Source organism: Callithrix jacchus, chromosome 9 (assembly GCF_049354715.1).
Source record: "Callithrix jacchus isolate 240 chromosome 9, calJac240_pri, whole genome shotgun sequence".
Taxonomy (NCBI): domain Eukaryota; kingdom Metazoa; phylum Chordata; class Mammalia; order Primates; family Cebidae; genus Callithrix; species Callithrix jacchus.
Genome location: NC_133510.1, coordinates 122589647 through 122603472, shown reverse-complemented (window position 1 = coordinate 122603472; position 13826 = coordinate 122589647). Strand labels below are relative to the sequence as shown.

At 43.3% G+C, this 13826-nt stretch overlaps 1 protein-coding gene and 1 long non-coding RNA gene across 7 annotated transcripts in view; one reads left to right on the top strand and one right to left on the bottom strand.

Annotated features, from left to right (window-relative positions):
* Positions 1-13826, bottom strand: part of CCDC60 (coiled-coil domain containing 60) — a 216865-nt gene that overhangs the window by 52834 nt on the left and 150205 nt on the right. For all 6 annotated transcript variants that reach the window (XM_035257788.2, XM_035257790.2, XM_035257789.2 and 3 more), the window contains one exon: positions 8056-8163. In XM_035257788.2, the coding sequence (XP_035113679.1) occupies positions 8056-8163 (108 nt within the window). The remainder of the gene's footprint in view (positions 1-8055; positions 8164-13826) is intronic.
* LOC118144365 (uncharacterized) overlaps positions 1-13826 on the top strand; it is a 126141-nt gene that overhangs the window by 107262 nt on the left and 5053 nt on the right. The gene's annotated exons all lie outside the window — the stretch shown is intronic.

Sequence of the window (13826 nt, the reverse complement as noted above, 5' to 3'; positions counted from 1 at the left end):
CAGGGAGAGGGTAGAGGTCACAGCTCTGGGGATTTCCCAGACCAGGTGGCTCTATCCTGCCTCCTGAGTGAAGATCTGATCCTCCTGCCACGTTCTCCCACTCCATAGATATGTCCACTGGAGTACCACGGTGGAGGAGCTATGTGATTAAATCAGTGCAAAGAGGAGAGCAGAGGAAATCAGAGACATCACTCACATGTCACCTTCTGAGTGAGTCTTTCCTTGACGATCCAATTTAAAACTCCCCTGCCCATCATATCACATCACCCATCAATTTCTTCATGACACTTATTCCTATCTCAAAGTACCTTGATTATTACATATTTATCGCCTGTTGCTTCCCTCACCCCTCTAGAATAGAAGCTCCTGAGAACAGGGGTGTTGTCTGTTTTCTTCATGGCAGTATTCCCATTAGTGCCTGGAAAAGGCAGATATGTGGAAAATGATATTTTCTTGGTTGTGGGGGAGGAGTACTACATGACATGGGGAAACTAATTTAAATACAAACAATTTAAATTTTAAAAATGCTATTATGTGTGTTGTTCAGAAGGACTGCGACAGTATTTCATGAAAGCAAAAAGTTGGAAAAGACTTAAAGGTCTTGGAATATTTGATAAATATGTTTCAGTACATTCATATGCTGATAAACTCCACAGCAGAGGTTCAGATTTGGAGAGGTGCTTCTTACGTACTAAGGCAAACAGCAAAAATTTAGTTTCAAAACAGTATGTGCAAAATGGCACTTGAAATTATTTTATAAGAGAAAATTAAATTTTACATGTCATAACATCTTGATAAGTCAAGTCCCTTTTGTATCCTGGGGCCTCGCAGAAAGTACCACATTGTAATAAGACCTTCTTTTCTTGGAGTGGGGGGCACTAGATTATTCTCTAAATTAATCAAAGACTTCGGGCTTTAGCTACAGAGGAACAACCATTTGGGGGTGAAGCACCCATACTTTGAAGCAAGGTTACCTGGGTTCAAATCCTGACTTAGCTTTTGCTACCTATGCAACTGTGAGCAAATTAATTTTCCATGCCTCAGTTTCCTTATTGGTAATTTGGAATGAGGCTTAAATGAAGTAATACACCTAGAGCAGTGCTTGACATAGAAAGCACTTAAGGGCCAGCCATTTTCGTCATAAAGCGGTACATGGATTTTGATGTTTGTGTCATATTTGAAATGTTAAAGTGTGGTTGCCTTTTCCCCATATGTGTATTTCTAAAGGAGGGTGGGTTTTTTGTGCCTGGGCAGCCCAGCCCTTGAATGTCTGCTGTCTCTTAAGAGTAAGGATTACAAGAGTCAGGATTGTAAGCATAGGGATTACATCCACCTGGTCTCCCCACTAAATAGTGGACCCAGTGGTGTCTCTCTGGGCAGCCTGAAGCAATAAGACTTAGACAACTGTACTGTCCCTATGGCACTAGGGGAGAGCACAGGACTCTGGGGACTCAAGCCTGTTGGAACGATTCCTTCAAGGTGTGTGCTGTACCTGCTGGAGGGTTAGTTGGTAACTCTTCACTCCACTCTTTGGCCAGGGGTCTGGCCTGTTTTGTCCTCATTGCAACTAGGGAAGATGGCCACAGGGGTAGGAGAGGCAGCATTAGAGCTTGTCACATTTCCCCACACCTGATGTTGTTTGCATCTCTGTAAAGGTCTACTCATTTCTAGGTAGGTCTTCTAATAAAACCAATACAGGTTCACAGCCACGTAACCAATTCCAAACAATTTAAATAGCTTATTTGGTAGCAGAGTGTGACAAAAAGTCATGGGAGGCTATTGATGGCCTCTTTCTTTGACCTTTGTTAGGCACTTAAGATAAATATTCACTTATTTGTTTTCTGCAGAAATATTGTGTTTGATGGCGGGCCCCCTCTGGGAGTGTGATGTTCTATACGGGACATGTCTCATATTTCCTTTTTTAAATGCAAAAACAAAAACAAAAAACCCCTCAGAATTCTGAAATGCAGTTGGCCCTAAGGGTTTCAATAAATACTTATGGGCCTTCATAAAAAAATCAGATCCTACTTTGTCTAAAAAGAGGCTTGTATCTCTTGGAGAAGCGTAATTGGCACATGCATTATTGAAGGCTTGGTTTCAGTTTCTATTGTGGACCTGATCATCTTGTCAATTGAAATAAACTCTCTTGTTAGCAGTGGAATTAACAAGGATGCTGAGAAATGATAATGTGTTTGAATTGCCGCATGAAATTGGGAAGTTGAGGAGTTTTTTTTCTCAATAAAGCAGAGACTCAGATGCAACTCATAATGACATCCTAAAATCTGTCATCTGTTCATTTACCCAAACATCCACCAATCCATCCAAATATGAGATCATCCTGCAACTAACAAAGATCATTCTGCTTGCAGCACAGTAACCTCCAGGTAGTGAATTTTGCTGCCCGTAGAAAGCCCATGTTGAGGTATTGAACCACCCCTACTTTCTTGCTATGAAATCCATAAGGGGGAGGAACTGGATCTACAGCAGTCATTATGCCTAATCGAAATGGAGCCTCTGGGATCTACAGGTCCCTGAGGATGGATATTTCCTTTTGGAAAATGCATGGTGTGTGTCAGGGCCCAGGGTTTAAATGTCAAAATGCTTTAGTAACAGGAGATACTGGTTGCTGGATGATGGAGACTCAGAAAAGCACAATCAGGTGAACTGGAGATTTGGTATTACCTTCTTGGGCTCCTTACCTGGGTTGTTTATCTTTGCAACTAGGTTTTGGTGGCATTGTGTAGCTGTTTTTCCCTATCTGTTTGTATACTTGTCTGTTCACTCGGTGAACACAGATCTTACCTGTTGGTAAAATTCTGCTCAGAAGCTCCCTTCTTTCCTAGCCTTCAGTCTCAATGGTACTGGTAATTATACACCTACCTTCTCTTTAAAATAGGAATTTTTACCTTTTACAGCTCTCATTTAGTGAACATGCACTGTGTTCCCAGATACTAGGCTAAATGCTCTATGGACTTGATCTTAATCCTTACAATAACTCTTCTGAGGCAGGAACCCATTTGACAGATGAAGAAACAGGCCTAGAGATGTCAAGTGACTTGCCCAAGGTCACACAGCTTTTAAGTGGGACGGCCTTGACTCATCTGGGTTCAACTGATGCTAAACGCTTTGCTCTTGATCACTCTAACCTCTCTGGGTTTAAAAAAATGCACTTGAAGATTTGGGGAAATTCACACTGTACTATAAAGGTGAAACTTCATAAATAGAGATTAAGCATTGAAGAGAAGAGCTCTTTCTGCTTTCTTATAAATAAAAAGATGTGTTCTGACACCTTATAGGGAACTTAAACTGCCCCCCCGCCGCCAGATTCATAATTTTTACAAATGAATCCCAAACAGTGGTGTGCTGGGGCTGGCTCAGACTGGCTCACAAGAACGAATTCTGTACATCTCTTCCCAACTCCAAGTTGAGTGACATCATGTTGGTAAGATTGAAATCAGCCATAGTGGGAGTATTTACACCATTGAAATTGGCATTGTCACAAATCATCGTTCTTCACCTCCTAGAGAACTGGTTGTGAAAACATTTGCCAGCATTGTCATTGACCCTAGGCTAAAGTACCCACCAGGAAGAAATGGTCAACTAGAAAAAACAAACCCCAACAAATACGCTGACTTCCTACGGGAATCTTCCTGGACTGCATTTTTTTCCCATCAGGATGGCTGGTTCTGATTTTATAGAGCTGGACATCCTTGGAGAACTGTGGAATTCTACCACTACAAGTCATGGTAGAACATCTGCTACTCTCGGTGTGACCACTACATCTTTTTACTACAGTTAACCATTTTTGGTCACATTCTGAGCACATTTCTAAAAATGACCAAAGGAAAGAAACATGGTCCTTTTTCTCTTCTCAATCCAAATTCCACATGATGTTCTTTTCTCAGTTTTGGAGAAACTGAGAATGGGTGCCCACATGTAGGAGGCAAAGTGTTGCTGTTGGTGGTTTGCTCAGGGAGATGAAATGCTATCAGGAGCCCTCTGGCTCAGAGGCCTTTTTCTTAGAATGTAAGCAATCAACTATGGAAAAAAAGATGTTGCTTTTACCTAGGAATTCTCATTCCTGGAATCCAGTCAACAGAAGCACTTGCAACTGGGCATAAAAGATATGTTTAAAGATATTCCATGCAGTATTACTTGAAATGTCAAAAATTTGGGGATGACCTCAGTGTCTGTTAATAGAGAAATGGACTATACTCCATCCATACAATAGAATACTCTGCTGCTATTGAAAGAATATGTAAACTTGTGTATACCATTATGGAAAGATGTCCATGAGTCACTGTAAAAGGGGAAAAATAGAGAAAGATTTTGAAGGACATATCTCAGAATTTTAAAAGGAGTTTTCTTTAAGAAGATGATTTCAGGGAGGGAGGAAAGGCTTTTGTACTTTATATACTTACACATTTTTTGAAAGACTTTCATAAGCACAAATTATATTCTCTTATTACTTGAGCAGTTTTATTTTAGAGAAAAATAAATAGCCTGTAATCCCAGCTACTTGGGATGCTGAGGCAGGAGGATAGATTCAGGCCATGAGCTAGACACCAGCCTGGGCAACATAGCAAGACACTGTCTCTAAAAACTTTAAAAAAAAATTAGCCAGGTCACAAGCATTCCTATACGCCAATAACAGACCAACAGAGAGCCAAATCATGAGTGAACTCCCATTCACAATTGCTACAAAGAGAATAAAATACCTAGGGATACAACTAACAAGGGACCTGAAGGACCTCTACAAGGAGAACAACAAACCACTGCTCAAGGAAATAAGAGAGGACACAAACACATGGAAAAACATTCCATGCTCATGGTTAGGAAGAATCAGTATTGTGAAAATGTTGATACTGCCCAAAGTAATTTATAGATTCAATGCTATCCCCATCAAGCTACCACTGACCTTCTTCACAGAACTGGAAAAAAACACCTTAAACTTCATATGGACCCAAAAAAGAGCCCACATAGCCAAGACAATCCTAAGCAAAAAGAACAAAGCTGGAGGCATCAAACTACCGGACTTCAAACCAAAAGGCTACAGTAATCAAAACAGCATGGTACGGATACCAAAACAGAGATATAGACCAATGGAACAGAACAGAGCCTTCGGAAGTAATGCCACACATCGACAACCATCTGATCTCTGACAAACCTGACAAAAACAAGCAATAGGGAAAGGATTCCCTGTTTAATAAATGGTGTTGGGAAAACGGGCTAGCCATGTGCCGAAAGCTGAAATTGGACCCCTTCTTTATACCTTATACAAAAATTAACTCCAGATGGACTAAAGACTTAAATATAAGACCTAACACCATGAAAACCCTAGAAGAAAACCTAGGCAATACCATTCAGGACATAGACATAGGAAAGGAATTCATGACCAAAACACCAAAAGCAATGGCAACAAAAGCCAAAATAGACAAATGGGATCTAATTAAACTTAAGAGCTTCTGCACAGCAAAAGAAACAATCATTAGACTGAACCGGCAATGAACAGAATGGGAAAAACTTTGTAATCTAGCCATCTGACAAAGGGCTAATATCCAGAAACTGCAAAAAACTAAAACAAATATACAAGAAAAAAGTGAACAACCCCATCAAATAGTGGGTGAAAGATATGAACAGACACTTTTCAAAAGAATACAGTTATGCAGCCAACAAGCATGAAAAAATGCTCATCATCACTGGTCATTAGAGAAATGCAAATCAAAACCACATTGAGATACCATCTCACTCTTGTTAGAATAGCAATCATTAAAAAATCTGGAGACAGATGCTGGAGAGGATGTGGAGAAATAGGAACACTTTTACACTGTTGGTGGAAGTGTAAATTACTTCAACCATTGTGGAAGACAATGTGTCACTTCCTCAAGGATCTAGAAATAGAAATTCCATTTGACCCAGCAATCCCATTACTGGGTATATACCCAAAGGGGTATAAATCATTCTATTATAAAGACACATACACACATACGTTCATTACAGCACTGTTTACAATAGCTAAGACTTGGAACCAACCCAAATGCCCATCAATAATAGACTGGACAAAAAGATGTGACACATACACACCATGGAATACTATGCAGCCATAAAAAAGGATGAATTCATGTCCTTTGCAGGGACATGGATGAAGCTGGAAACTGTCATTCTCAGCAAACTGACACAAGAAGAGAAAACCAAACACTGCATGTTCTCAATCATAAGTGGGTATTGAACAATGAGAACATATGGACACAGGGAGGGGAACATCACACACTGGGGTCTGTTGCTGGGATGGGGGGCTAGGGGAAAGATAGCAGGGGGTGGGGAGGTTAGGAAGGATAACATTAGGAGAAATACCTAATGTAGGTGATGGGGGGATGGAGGCAGCAAACCACCATGTGTATAACTATGTAACAATCCTGCACATTCTGCATATATACCCCAGAACTTAAAGTATAATTAAAAAAAAGAAGAAGAAAAAAATTGGCCAGGCGTGGTGGCAATCACCTGTAGTACTAGCTATCTTGGAGGCTGAGGCAGGAGGATTGCTTGAGCCCAGGAGTTCAAGGCTGTGGTGAGCTATGATTGTGCCCCTGTACTATAGCCTGGGCAACACAGCAAGACTCTCATCTCTTTAAAAAACTAAAAGGCATAAAAAATGTTTTAAGGCTGTGGTTTTCAAACAAATTTTGGAAGCCACAAAGATATTTTGGAAATAACTAAGGTGCCATGGTGAGGATAGAAGTAACTTGGAGGGGTCCTAGCTCTCCCAGGCCCCCGAACCTCTTGCTTCATGAAGAAGTTTCATTTAGAAAAGTCTGTTTTACATTATAGGGGTTTCTATTTTTAAAAAATGAGTGTCTGCTGCTTAAAAAAATAGTCTGTCAACCACTTATATCAAAAAAGACTATAGTTTAAAATTCATCCCAACCTAAAACACTGAATTAATTGAAGTTACTGATCTATCAATAGATGCATGATTTATATTGCTGGTTGCATTTGAGGTTAGTTTCTCTAGGTCCTGGCATAAGAGATGACTTGGGGGTGGAGGAGATCTAGGGAATGGGTAATAAATGTCTTAAAGAGGAAAGAGTTATTAAGACTCAAGTTTTGGTTGGAGGAAGACTAGGTCCTCCTGGGAGGCAGGACCGTGAGAGGGTGGCAATATCAGTGTACAGGTTAGCACCGCAGGTGGGGACTATCTTATTTAATTCAGCCTGTGATTTTCACAGTGAAAATCTGATTCCTCAAGTCAGGGTTCTTTACCTTTTTTTGTCCCCTCCTTACAAACAACCTGACTCTTCTTAAAGAACCAATGCCTTTGCCTGCCTGTCTGTTCTTTGCAAACAATGCTGCGTGTACAATGCTGTTCCTGCAACAGTGGCCTCAAAGCTTTTGTGTAAACTCTCTTCTCTGCTGGGAACACTTAACACTTCTCTTGACCTAGACAACACGTTCTGGAGCTTCTGCCTGTACAAACCCAGCTCCTCCAGGGAACTGAATACCAAATATTCCCTTGTGTCCAAGTGGAGAAATAGCCACCAATGTATGTTAAAAAAACAAAAAGACCAAAGCAAAACGAAACACAAACTTGAAAGAAAGGATAAAAATGAAAAGAAAAAGAAAAGAAAGAATAAGAGGGAGGGAAACGAGGAGGAAAGGGAAGAAGAATAAAGAATAGTGTTAGGGAGACACAGTCCAAGAAGAGAGTTGGAGAGCATTTGAGCTGTGGATCCAGTGATGGGCTTCCGTAGCTCGCCAATTTCTGTGGTGTAAATACTCCCATTGTGGCTGGCTGACTTCAGGCTACCCGTGTGATGTCACTGAATGTGGAGTTGGGAAGAGATGCGGGAAGAAGATGCACACAGCTGGCTCCCATGAATCTGCATAAGCTGTCTCTAGTTCTCCCCTGTTCAGATCCCACAGAGCACACAGAAGAGCTCCTAAAACAACCCACCCACCAAAAAACAGCAAAGGGAGCAGAGGAACGTACAGGAGTCCCTTCCCCACTGCCCAGCCTATTGCTAGTCTACCACAAATTGGAGGGCTGGGGCATACTTTGGATTCCAGCAGGTGATCACAGGCTTCATGGTGTGGTGGGTGTGGTCAATAGTCAGGGCCTCCAGAAGCCAGTGGAGAGCACAGAGCTGGCGGAAGAGGGGCTCGCTGCAAAGACAAGAGAGAGAGAACACAGTGGGATCCTGTTAGAACAACATTCCTCACAAAAATAGCCACAGAAATAGTAGAGGTACTTGCTTCCAGTGAGGGAGTGGGCACTATGCTCCAGGCATGCGTAAGTATTTGGCATGTATCATCTCATTCAGCCTTTGCAATGGGCCCATAAGATACTCTTTAGCCTATTTTACAGATGAGGAATCAGAAGCTCACAAGACTTAAGGGTGTTGTGCCAGGTCACCAGGCCAGTAGGTAGCAGAGCGAATTCGAAATGAGATTATCCAATGCCAGTTTCCGAGAATTTGTGTATATAGCAGGGAGAGAAAAAAGGAAGGGTTCCCCAACTGGAAGTCTTGACTCAGGCAAATGAGAGGCTTCAAGGAAATCAGTATCCTATGTAGGTCCAATTGTTAATCTGATAAAAGTACGATAAATTAACTAGGAGTGTGTAAAAAGTTTGGAAACACAGGGAAACTAGTGTATTAATTGTGCTTCCCCTCCCCAGATTAAAAATTAGATGCATTACTTTGCGTTTATGAGTGCTTTGCCTCAAAATATAGCTGGGTTTTGAAGAAAAACACATAGAGCATATTACTTGAAAGTGTTCACTAGGGCGGGCTCGGTGGCTCACGCCTGTAATACTAGCACTTTGGGAGGCCGAGGCGGGTGGATCCCGAGGTAAGGAGTTTGAGATAAGCCTAACCAACATGGTGAAACCCCGTCTCTACTAAAAATACAAAATTAGCCAGGTGTGCCTGTAATCCCAGCTACTCATGAGGCTGAGACAGGAAAATCGCTTGAACCCGGGAGACAGAGGTTGCTGTGAGCTGAGATTGTGCCATTGCACTCCAGCCTGGGGGACAGAGTGAGACTCTGCCTCAAAAAAGAAAAAAAAAAAAAAAAAAGAAAATGTTCACTAAAACACTGTTTAAAAATACGTCTCAGGTTGGGTATGGTGGTACATGCCTATAATCCCAGAACTTTGGGAGGCCGAGGCAGGTGGATTGCTTGAGCTCAGGAGTTCGAGACCAGCCTATGAAAAATACAAAAATTAGAATAAGCTGGGCATGGTGGCATGCACTTGTGATCCCTGCTACTCAGGAGGCTGAGGTAAGAAGATCAGTTAAGCCAAGGAGGTCAAGGCTGCAATGAGCTGAGATCATACCACTGCATTTGTGGCACAGCTCGCCACTGCCATTGCTACATGCTGGACATGGCCTGTGTGTTTATTGTCTTACACAACAATTACATATGTCTCACCTACATTTTCTGATTTTTGGGATATTCTGTATTAAACACCTACAAGGAGCCAGGCGTTGATGGGGGCATTTTATATACATTATTTAATTCTTCCAACAGCCTGCTGGGGTATGAATTATTACACACATTTTAGAGAAGGGGAAACTGAGGCTCAGAGAGGTGGAATCACTTCGCTCAAGGTCAAAGAGACTGTTGGTGACTGACTGAGATGGTTCTCAATATCTCATTTAAAGTTCACAACAGCCCTAGAGGTAATATACCGCTCCCACCTCCACTTTACAATGGGGGACGGGAGGATCAGAGAGGGGCAGTGAGTGACTTGAGGTCACACTCCTAGGATTAGTGAGAACTTGACCAGTGTCAGTTTAACTCCATGTCTGTGCTTAAACAAGCCCGGGCTCTGAGGAGGTGCTGATGAAGCCAATGCAGTGGTCACCCTGAGAGCGAGGTCAGGAGAGGGTTAACCTGCTGCCTGCCTTTTTTCCTGGAAACAGGTGGAGTCCTGGCCAGCTGCCCTCCTCCCCGCAAGATTTCTCCTCTTACACTAATGGGCCAGATGCCTCCATTAAGAACCTGTGTAATTGCTCTTCTCTGAAACTGCATCCTGCCCTGATCCACACTCCCCAGGGTTCCTCAGCCTGGTGTTCCCAGGGGCAGAAAGGTATCTATACTCTCTGTTTCCAGGAAGGCACCACTTCAGAAGGTGATACTCAAACCCTGGGCTCAAATGTGGAGCTGACCCAGGGTTATCCCGGGTAATCCCTTAAGGGGCATGCATTTGCTCAGCTTAAAAGGGGAACCCACCCCTCACTCCTGTGTACTAGGGTGGCTGTATCTTTGGAAAACTACAGTGAGAAACTCTCTTTCCCTTCTTCGCTGGGATCTTTTCCTTCCACAAATTATTTACTAAGCACCTACTATTCCTTTACTTCTAATTTAAAGTACTTGTAAGCTCACAGCCTTTTCAGCTGTTTTAGTAAATAAAACTTTTTTTTAAGAGACAGGCTCTCATTCTGTCACCAGACTGGAGTTCATGGCTTACTGCAGCCTCCAACTCCTGGGCTCAAGTAATCTTCTTGCCTCAGCTTCCAGGGTAGCTGGAACTACAGACACACATCACCATGCCCAGCTAATTTTTAAATTTTTTTAGTAGAGATGGGGTCTTGCTATGTTGCCCAGGCTAGTGTCAAACTCCTGGCTTCCAGTGATCCTCCTGCCTTGGCCTCCCAAAGCTCTGGGATTATAGGTATAAGCTATTGTGCCTGACCCTTTTTCAATTCTTGTCTCTTTCTTCTCCCTTAACACTGTCTTGAGCCCTACAGGTGACAGCATTTTGGTAGATCTGGGCACAGAGGCCATGTCCAGCATTCAGCACTAGCAGCAGTTAGCTGTGCCACATGCCTGGCACTGGATCATGAGCACCTCACCACAGCCTCCCCATAACCCTAGGAGGTTGTGAGAGGCTGAGGGAGAGGCCTACCGGCTTTTCTGTTTTGCATCTTGGAGGCCCTGCAGGCCTGGGTTTTGGGATGTGTGGTGTGGGGAGGGAAATAAACAAAGGAAGTGAACTGGTGAGATGGGGTCTGCTTGGTCACAAGGGGTGGAGGGGAGGTGGGGCATGTGAGCATCAGATTCATTTCTGCAGGTGACAAGAACAGATGCCAACCTGACCCTCTCCCTCTTTTGCTTAAAATCATCAAACTGGCTAGGTGCAGTGGCTCACGCTTGTAATCCCAGCACTTTTAGAGGCTGAGGCAGGCGGATCACAAGGTTAGGAGTTTGAGACCAGCCTGACCAACATGGTGAAACCCTGTATCTAATGAAAATACAAAAATTAGCCAGGCATGGTGACATGTGCCTGTAAATCCAGCTACTCAGGAGGCTGAGATAAGAGAATTGTTTGAACCCAGGAGGCAGAGATTACAGTGAGCCAAGATCCCGCCGCTGCACTCCAGACTGGGTCACAGAGCGAGACTCCACCTCAAAAAAAAAAAAAATCTTCAAACCTTCTAAGTAATTTGTAATCGTCTGAATTGTGGGCATCCCAGATTTATTTGTTGAAGCTCTAACCCCTGTACCGCAGGGTGTGATGGTAATTGGAGATGAGACCTTTAAAGAGGTGATTCACTTAAAAATGAAGCCATTAGGGTGAGCCCTAATCCAACCTGACCGGTGTCTTTATAAGAGGAGCAAATTTGGACACACAAAGAGACACTAGGGCTTCGAGCACTGATAAAAAGACCATGGTGAGGACACAGAGAGAAGGTAGGGAGAGAGCGATCCTCCTACCTCAAACCAACCTGACAGCACCTTGATCTTGGGCTGTCAGCCTCCAGAACTGTGGGAAAATACATTTCTGTTTTTTTAAGCCACCCAGTCTGGTAGTTGACTATGGCAGCCCCAGCAAACTAATGCACCGTCACACATGAGGCCCTACCTGCCTCTCCATCATACATTAGGCCCCGTCCACCTGTCCATCACACAGGAGGCCCCGCCCACCCTCCATCACACGAGAGCCCCCGCCCACCTCTCCATCACACGGGAGGCCCCGCCCACCTCAATCACACAGGAGGCCCCGCCCACCTCTCCATCACATGGAAGGCCCCGCCTACCTCCTCATCACACAGAAGGCCCAGTGAGCCTCTCCTTGAGTTGTCCTGCCTGTTCCTTGTGCTACCATCTGCAGCCTGGCAAAAATCTACTCAGTTGCTCAAGCTCACCATGGTCACTCTTTGCACCGTCCAGGTTTAACTTCTTGCTTTGCCACCTACTGGCCCTGTGGCCTTGGCCAAATTACTTAACTTCTTTGAGCCTCAGTTTTCTTATCTGTAAAATGGTAGTAATTGCAGTACCTCCCTCAAAAGGTGAGAGTGAGGGTGAGGTGACGTGCTTAGCACCGTTCCCTGCTTCTGGTACATCTTTCTGCTCCTCTTCCTTCTTGACTCTCAGTTATTGGGCTTCAGCTCTTAATCATCAGGAAGCCTTCCTTGATTGCTTTAGGTCTGGGCTGGGCTCACTCTAAGGAGGTTTTAAAGGGAGGTTTCCCATCCCTACAATGTGTTCTCCTTGTCCCCACCTTTGGGTTTCTGCTCTACTGTAACTACATGTTTACTTGTCTCTCCAGCCTGTGAGCCTACAAGCTACAGGGTCTTCACCACAGGGTGTGTGCCGAGCACACAGTAGGCTCAATAGATTTCCAGTTACTGATGGAAGACAGTGGGAATGAATTGGTTCAGATCTGATATTTTTCTGAACTGATAACTTGAGCACAATTTTTTTTTGAGATAGGGTCTTACTCTGTCACCCAGGCTGACATGCAGTGACATGATTTCAGCTCACTGCAGCCTCTGTCCTGCCTCCTGGGATCAAGCAATCTTCCTACCTCAGTCTCCTGAGTAGCTGGGACTATGGGCATGTGCCACCACACCCAGCTAGTTTTTGTATTTTGTAGAGATGGGGTTTTGCCATGTTGCCCAGGCTGGTCTCAAACTCCTGGGCTCAAGTGATCTGCCTGCCTCGGTTTCCCAAAGTGCTGGGATTACAGACATGAGCCACTTCACCTGTACTTGAGCCCAATTCTTATATACAGAATCACTGAGATAATGAAAAGTAGTATCAAAAACAACAACAACCAAAACAACAAAGTAACAGTAATGGTAAATACTTCCCATAAGAGCACTTACTGTATGCCAGACACTGTTTTAAGTGCCTAATATGCATTAACGAATTTCATTCTTATACAATCCCGTGAAGAAGGTGTTATTATTATCCCCATTTTGCAGATGAGGAAACTGAGGCATAAAGGGCCATGTAACTTGTCCAAGTTCACAAAAGACAGCAAATGGCAGAGTTGGAAAATGTGAGCCCAGGCAATCTGGCTTCTGAATTCATGCTCTTAATGACAGTGTGGATGTTGTCTCTTGTTATAGGGTAGAGACTCCCTTTACATCAGAATAGGGTTTCATCTGATAGGTCTGGTCCTTTTTCTCCATCTATAAAATGTGCCCTAAACCTGATGATTGCTCATCTGATCTGCTGTGAAACAAACTTTAAAAAAAGTCCCCAGAAGCATGCTTGATAGAAATCAGTCTTTTCTCATAATGATCATGTGTCAGGTCATAGCACAGTATCTTGGATTTTATCAAATTAAAAGAGAGAACATTTATTTTTTTAATGCAGGGTATAAGAGGTGAGAATGCTGAACAGGGATACACAAAGCATGCTTCTGAAGTCCCTGAGCTCAGAACTCTGGGCGAACACCAGCGGTCAGCACACCTGAATAGCTCACTCTATTAAAACTGCTGTACCAACCAGAATCCCAGTGGGCATAAACAGCTCTGAGAAGAAAACATTTTTTTTTCCTTTTCCTAATAGAAATTGGAAAAAGGATTCAA